This window comes from Dendrobium catenatum, unplaced genomic scaffold (genome assembly GCF_001605985.2).
Source record: "Dendrobium catenatum unplaced genomic scaffold, ASM160598v2 fragScaff_scaffold_547, whole genome shotgun sequence".
Classification (NCBI taxonomy): domain Eukaryota; kingdom Viridiplantae; phylum Streptophyta; class Magnoliopsida; order Asparagales; family Orchidaceae; genus Dendrobium; species Dendrobium catenatum.
Genome location: NW_021319009.1, coordinates 376,112 through 384,599, shown reverse-complemented (window position 1 = coordinate 384,599; position 8,488 = coordinate 376,112). Strand labels below are relative to the sequence as shown.

The following is an 8,488-nucleotide window of genomic DNA, read 5'->3' as shown; positions in this document are numbered from 1 at the left end:
TATGATATAAATACTTCAATACATTATTTTTGGTGTTAGGGCGTTTTCTTAAAATGATACATTGTATGAGCTGAATATAGTAAAAAATGTGCAAGGCCTATTTTACTGGCATTAAGATGATTTGTTAAAAAAGAATGATTCTCGCATCATGAAAGGTGTGGGTAAAGAAGGTAGTTCATAAAACTATAATTATGATAAAATTTTGGAATGTAGGTACTTTTATACGCAAAATAATGAAATTAATATATATTATGATTTATAGGAAGATAAATCTATATATTCAAACCATTAAATGGGTTGGAAAAAACGTTGAGAAGATTGATATATTAGGATTTAAACTTTAATATTCATGAATGGATTGCACTAGAAGTAGTATAAATGTGGTTATGAATTAGAGCTTGGTAAAATATAATATTGTCAAAATTAATAGAATTACATATAGAATTATATTTTTAAAGATTATTTTTGATATAAAATTATTAAAGTTATAAGTACTTATGCTCTTTAAGTAAGATTATGCATTCAAAAGTAATATTTCTCTATAAGGTCTTTAAATATGTAGAGGCAATGTCTACTTATAAAATTATGAAGGAAAAATTCAAGTCATTTCAATAGAAATTAAGACACTTCATAAAATTATTTGAATTAATCTCCCTTGATTATTTGAACATCTTAGACAATATAAAATATTAATGATACAAGCATTGAGCGATCTTCGGCTTCTCGATGGCTTCTCGAATGATCTCGTAGATTTGCTCATCATAATTAAGGCTTCGTTTCGGACGACTTTCTTACTATTTCTTAAAGTAGCTTTTTAGTTTAAAATTTTTAATTTTTGAACTAAAAAATTGTTTTAAGAAGCAGGAAGAAAGCCGTCGCAAATGAAGCCTAAAAGTACATTATATTGGGTCCCTCAAATGGTCTTGTGAAAATTGTAAATATACTTATGAGAGCCTATATATAGGGGTGTCAATTTCTGGTCACGGGTCGAGTTCGGGTCGAATCCGAAACTGATCCGGTACTATTCGGTAATATTAAAAAAAAACTTATCTCATATAATTTTTTTATTTCATTATTGAATAATCAAAGTAATTACTTTAAGCAATATTAATAAAAAAACTGAAATTTAATTTATATTGATGACGTGCCGCTTACCAAACTCAGATGTGATAGATAGATAAAATTGGCGCAATGAGCCAAAAAGGTGGTGGATATTGCTTCGTATTAAAAGATGCGGTCAAGATTAAAGGAATCCGTCCAAATTCGAGAGCGGAATTTCTTACTTTGAACATTGACTTTAAGACGTGATCAAGACGGCACTGAATTTTTTTTATTTAAGTTAGAATGTTATAATTAAAAAATAATTAGAATAAATTTTAATATTCTTTTTATCTTTTTTAAGATAAGTGAAAAAAAATTAAGAAATTAAATTAAGATATTCTGATCCAAACTTATTTTATTTTATTTTTATTTGAATATATTAAAATTATAAATTAGATGTTTACGAAATTTAAATTAATAATATTGATAATATTTTTTAGAAATTTTTTGAAATGTTGATAAACACTTTGAAACACATTTTCATGCATTTTACATCAAGATATCATAATTTAATTAAATTTGAATTTGACTAATTAATTTACTTTGGTTTAAGCTTAATGTTCTTAGTGTGATTGAGAAAGAATTTATGAAGAATTTACATTTGTATCATATAATTTTTATGTATTTACATATATAATATCTAAATTTTGATGTTAACTTATATAACACATATATTTAAATTATATAAAAATCACTACTAATGTTAATTTTCTTAAGTGAAATATTTTTATTAATGTACATAGTTTGATGTGATTAAAATATTAAATTGTTATATAAATAAATAATAAAGTTTAGAAATAAAATATGTAAATACATATGTATTATATGGTAATTTAGAGGACTACATATATATATATCATAAAAATTTTCAGGTATTTGCTATATAGCACTCAAATATTTAAATAACATAAAAAAATATCACTAACATTAATTTAATTAAAGCAAAATATTGTTTTCATAAGTTACTCTAATATAATTTAGACATTGAAGTAGTATATAAGTCAATTTGAAAGCTTGGGTATTAGATATATAAATGCATAAGAGCTTTGTGGTAACGCTAAAAAATCCTCCATTTATTTATTATAAAAATAATAAAGATTTCAATTAAAATAATCGTTATATAAAAAAAGAATTAAGTACAAGAACAGGATTAATGAGTAATAAGTATGTAATGGGCGTTAGTTCAACAGTATTGAGTATTGACAATTATTCTTCTTCCATACATAATCAAGAATAAGAAAATAAATAAGAATAATTAGAAAAAAAAAATGATTAAGAATAAGAACATGACTAAAAATAAGAATGATATGTAATAACACTGCCATAAAAGCTTTTTAAGAAGATAATTGGTTATTGCTTCTATAATAACAATTTAATGATTTTTGTGGTATCTATCATTCTTATTATTATTTGCAGCTAATATGAATTGATGAGCTTGCTGATCTAATACATTGTAGAATATCTAAGCCGGCTTTCGTGAAAAGAAGGGATTCACACAACTCATTTTAGTCTGTTAGTTGGGGGTTTTGGCTATCAACTAAGAGGTTTTGGGTTTGAAGCATGCTTGTGTGAGTTTACCTTGATTGGTCTATTTATAAATTTTTGGGAATGACATGCTCTGTAAATATGGAAAAGATTTAGAGCACATTCAGAGTGCTCTATCGGATAATTTATTTATAGACCTTTAATGACTTGCTCAACATCTAATAGGAACCTCATAAACACTAACTATTTGAACTAGCAACTACAGTCCTCTGACTATATTTGTCAGACTACGATTTTTAGGCCATTGTCACTAAATCATGGTCCTTCTTTCCTTTGTCGCTCGTCGACTACGGTCCTCAGATCACTGTCACCTTACTACAGGCCTGCGGTTCTTCTAAGCTTAATAGTCGCCGACAACGATCTTCCGACCACCGAAGCCCGACTACGATTCTTCCAACCTCTATCACTCATCGACTATGATCCCTCTAAATGTAATCCCCCTAGAATCTAAGCATGAAGAATTACATTTCTTTATCATTTAATTTAAACATCAAACAAAGTCGACTAATTTTACTTAAACAACAAAATATAGATGTGGGAAAACATAAATGCATTTTTATAATATTAATAACTTGATACAAACTCAAAATAGCATATGTACAATTAGGGGTGTCAATATTTGACACGACCCGAAAACCCGACCCGAACCTGACCCGAAAATTTCGGGTTAGGGTCAACTCGAAACGGGTCAGGTTCGGGTTCAGCATTTCGACCCATTTCAAAAATCGGGTCGGGTTCGGGTTAACCCTTTGACCCGAAATTGATCCGAAAGTGACCTGATTTTGACCCGAAAACCCGATTTTGACCCGGCAACCTGAGATTGACCGATTTTGACCCATTTTTGACCCGAAAAGAGGCGATTGACCCATTTTTGACCCAAAAATTAGCCATTTTCTTGTTGGAAATTGATCATTCGGGTCGTGTCGGGTTGACTCGGACCCGAAGCGAGTCGGGTTCGAGTCAAAAAAACTGACCCGTTTTTAAAAATGGGTCGGGTTCGGGATGACCCGAATAGTGCCGGGTAAGTTTCGGGTTCGACCCGAACCCGACCCGTGACCTGAAATTGACACCCCTATGTACAATAATCATGGTACAAATAAACTGGTCCACATCACTATTACACATTTTGACTACAAAAGAATAATTGATATGTGAAAATGAAAAATTAAGCACGTTGTCCAAATATAAAAATCACATAATAAGCATAAAAATTCAGCAAGTAACAAGTATCCATAATTAAAATCAATGCACAATAATAACATAAGATGTAGTGTAAATATATATATTAGTTGCCTTGTATCAATCTTATTCATCTTATCATATATCATATTAGAAATATTCTAACTATATATCAATCATGTTTCTTATATCATTTAATCAATCAATCAATCAATCTCTACAGAAATCAGACCTCACTAAATCATCTATCATCTATCGCCTTAACAGTCACCCATGATATCCATCATTTATCTTATCAATTATTTGTCATATATATCATCCACCAATTTAATAGTATATACATCAATAATTAATCTAATCGATCTATCAATAAAGAATCGTCACTCTTTATTTGTATGCATAATTAATCAATTTGTTACAAGCTAACATACAGGTTGACACCACAATATTTATTTTAAGGAAAACTCATTGGCTCATCTTTCTGTACAGCTAAGAAGCACACATATACACACTTCATTTTAATCATAATAATAATAAACAACATATATAATTAATGCAACTATCAGTATACTCATATATCATCTTACCAATCATATAAGTATTAATCTCATCCGTGCCAACTAAGATATCGATTCATTCATTTGTCTGCTCCTATGCATCTTGATAAAAGACATCCTGTATGATTTCATGTACATATTATATATACAATTATCATGACATGTAAATCTACAATACGTTCATCATATGCATGTATAAGTACAATGCTAAAGTGCATGTCACTATCAAATGAATAGTAACCATATGAATATCAATGATTCATATACAGATTCAGTACATTGTTTCTTGATCATTTCACAATATTTTCCTGCTTATTTTAGGTAAAATAATATACATACAAAACTAATTGGTGAAATCATCCTATAAGTTAATCAAAATATTTAGATAGATTATATCTATCACATACCAAATGTTACATGGTGGAAATTTACTAAATTAGGAGATATCACATTTTTATCACTCTTAGGAGAGAAATATATCAAACTCAAAACGATTGAAAACAAATGTAGAATAGATGTCACTTATAATAATTAGAATTTTTTTTTTTTTATAATAGAAGCGATGAATGAAAAATCTTGGAGAGCTTCCTCTCTCTTCACTCTCTCCTCTTCTCCCATTCATTCTCTTCTTCCCTTCCTTGGCTACTTCCAGCAAGCCATCAAAAATGAGGGGGAGGGATGGCTTGGTTATATATATATACATCAATCTGTCGTATTTATTATTCGTTATATCTATCTATCATATTTGTCATCCACCAATTTAATAGTATGTCCATAAATAATCAATCTAATCGATTTATCCATAAAGAGCCATCACTCTATGTCCATCGGTGTAATCATTCAATCGATACAGGCTAACATCCAAGTTGAAACCACAACCTTTATTTTAAAGAAAGCCCGCCGACATACCCTCTTGTATAAGATAATATTTTCACACACACTTCATTTTAATCATCATAATAATAAACATTATATATATTTGATGCAACTATCAATATACTCATATATCATCTTATTAGTCATATCAATATCAATCTCATCCATCTCACCTAAGACATAAGTTCATTCATTTGTTTGCTCTTATGCATATCATATCATATCTACATTTTGATAAAATACATCCTATAAGGTTTCCTTTACACATCTTATATACAATCATCATGACATGTAAATATATAGAGCGCTAGTCCTATGCATGTAGAAGTATAATGCCAACATGCATGCCACTTACAAAGGTCAAAATGCATGTCACTACCCAATGAATAGTAGCCATATACATATCAATAAGCCTAAATTTGTAAATATAATTAAGTATCAAAAATAATAAATTTAAAAATAGGCAAAGTCGTCCATCAAATGGGTGACTTATGTGACTTAAATTTGCTGAATCATCTTCGGCGACTAACACATGATTCAGTGTTAGTCGCCGAAGATAGACGATGTATTTAAAAAATACTATTGTAAGTTGCTCGTTAAACATGCGACTTGTTACAGTAAATTCTGAAAAAATAATTTAAAAATAATATAGGTAGAATACATATATTTTAAAAAAATAATTTAAAAATAAAAATATACAAAAAGAAAAAATATAGAGTTAGTGTAAATTATAATTTCCATATCATATTTTAATAGAATTCAATAGTTTAAATATATATATTTTTAAACAAAAAATATAGAGCTATGATATTTACTTTCGAACTTTGAAGCGTGCCTATGTTTAAGGATAAACTTTGAATTGTTATTTTTTTTCTTTCCCTTTAATTTTAGGTATAATGCTTATTCATTAAAAAATTATCAATTAAAATTTTAATAATATCAAAAAATAAACAAAAATGTTCATTTAAACATAATATCGATATTTTGTTTGCTCTTATGCATATCATATATATACTATTGACTTCTATTAAAATATAAGCTTTGAGGTCCGAGACAACAGATAAAAAGAGATATGCTTTGAGGTCCGAGACAACAGAATAATCAAATTGATCAACACAATCAAATTCCACACATAACAGTTCTTTAAATCTCCAAGATTTCTCTTATTTCATGCCCTCTTCATCTTATAAATGAGGATCTATTTATAATTTTTTGTTTACATTTTTAATAATTTCAAAAAAAATCTCAAACAATCTATTTGAAGATCCATTTGAATCCTCTCAATCCAACATCATTTCAAGACATTTAACTACCTTAATGACATCGAAATTGAGTTATCTTGACCTCCTTAAGGTGCTCATTTTAACTATAAAAATGCAAAGATTAGATGATCATTTAATTCATTAAATAGTGTCCTAAAATTTCTTAATACCCATCAAACATTTATTTGAAGTTATTTGAACTCTAACCCGAGCACTCTCGACGTTATTAGGCTCAGCTCGTCCAAATATCATTTTTAATTTCAAGTTAGATCTTCAAATGAATACTGAAATTTTTTATTTTTATACCTCCATCAAGATCCTACAGGATTAATGGATTTTTCATCAATTGCTTTCACCGGCATCGCTCCAAAAGGATTCAAAAATTTCTCAGAGTTAAATGCAATGCTTTTCAAAGCGGAAAATATTGCTCCCCTGCCCACCGCTCCTTCGATTCTATAATATCCTCCCCTGCCTCCCCTGAAACTTGCAATTCATTCAAATCCCCCATCCTCCGAAAGTCAACTCCTCGATCAAGCTATCTAGATCCAACTTGCCTTCCATCCAACATCTCCCTGCAATCACAAACTATTCAGATCAGACAACCTCTTCCAATCAACTCACCTCCTCCATCCCCCAAAAAATCTTCTTTTTTAATTCCCCTGTTCCTATATAAACCCCCCTTCCCCCTCCCTAGCCTTCTCCCACGATCATGGAACCAGCACCACCGCCGTCACCACCCAAACACTCTCCAATGGATCTCTATCGAGACAACGAGTCAACAGCATCCCCTAAATTCTCCCTCCCAGTTGACTCCGAGCACAAAGCAACAGAGATTCGCATCCTCTCCTTCGCTCCCCCGCACATGCGATCCTTCCACCTCTCCTGGTTCTCCTTCTTCGCCTGCTTCTGCTCCACCTTCGCCTCACCCCCTCTCCTTCCCATCATCCGCGACAATCTCTCCCTCACCGCCACCGACATCGGAAACGCTGGCATCGCCGCCGTCTCCGGCGCCGTCCTCGCCCGTCTCGCCATGGGCTCCGCATGCGACCTCGTCGGCCCCCGACTCGCCTCCGCCTCCCTCACTCTCCTCACCGCCCCCGCCGTCTTCTTCACCTCCACCATCTCGACCCCCGCCGGCTTCCTCCTCGCGCGCTTCTTCACCGGATTCTCAATCGCGTCATTCGTATCGACGCAGTATTGGATGAGTTCGATGTTCTCGGCACCAAGGGTGGGAGGAGCGAATGGATTGGTGGGCGGGTGGGGGAATCTTGGAGGCGGAGCGATTCAGTTGATCATGCCTTTCATATTTTCGCTTATAAGAAAGATGGGGTGCGCGGAGTTCACGGCGTGGAGGGTGGCGTTTTTCGTACCAGGTTTTGTGCAGATGGTGTCGGCCATTGGCGTGTTGGCGATGGGGCAGGATTTTCCCGACGGGAACTTTGGGGCGTTGAAGAAGTCCGGGGAGATGCAAAAGGATGAATTTTGTAAGGTTTTTTACAGCGCTATCACCAATTACAGGGGATGGATATTGGCGATTACGTATGGATATTGCTTCGGGGTGGAATTGGCGGTAGACAACATCATCGCCGAGTACTACTACGACAGATTCGATGTGAATCTTCACACGGCGGGGATAATAGCAGCAAGCTTCGGCCTGGCAAATGTGGTGTCGCGGCCTGGAGGAGGGTGGATTTCGGACCGGCTTGCGGCGAGGTTCGGGATGAGAGGGAGGCTGTGGGGCTTGTGCATCGTTCAGACCGTCGGCGGGGTTCTGTGTATCGTATTGGGGAGGATGGGAAGCTTAAGCTTTTCGGTTCTTGTTGTTGTGCTCTTCTCGCTCTTCGTCCAGGCCGCCTGCGGGCTTACCTTTGGAATTGTGCCCTTCATCTCTCGAAGGTCAGTCGTTTGCTTTTCTTCCACTTCATTTTATCTAAATTTTTATATTATTTATATAACATATAAATACTT

The 8,488-nt window shown here is 33.1% G+C and overlaps 1 protein-coding gene across 1 annotated transcript in view; it reads left to right on the top strand.

Moving 5' to 3' along the window:
* The first annotated feature begins 7,088 nt into the window (after positions 1 to 7,088).
* Positions 7,089 to 8,488, top strand: part of LOC110106315 (high-affinity nitrate transporter 2.3) — a 1,823-nt gene continuing 423 nt past the window's right edge. Inside the window, exon 1 of the mRNA XM_020836183.2 lies at positions 7,089 to 8,427. Coding sequence (XP_020691842.2) covers positions 7,230 to 8,427 — 1,198 coding nt within the window. The 5' untranslated portion in view covers positions 7,089 to 7,229. The remainder of the gene's footprint in view (positions 8,428 to 8,488) is intronic.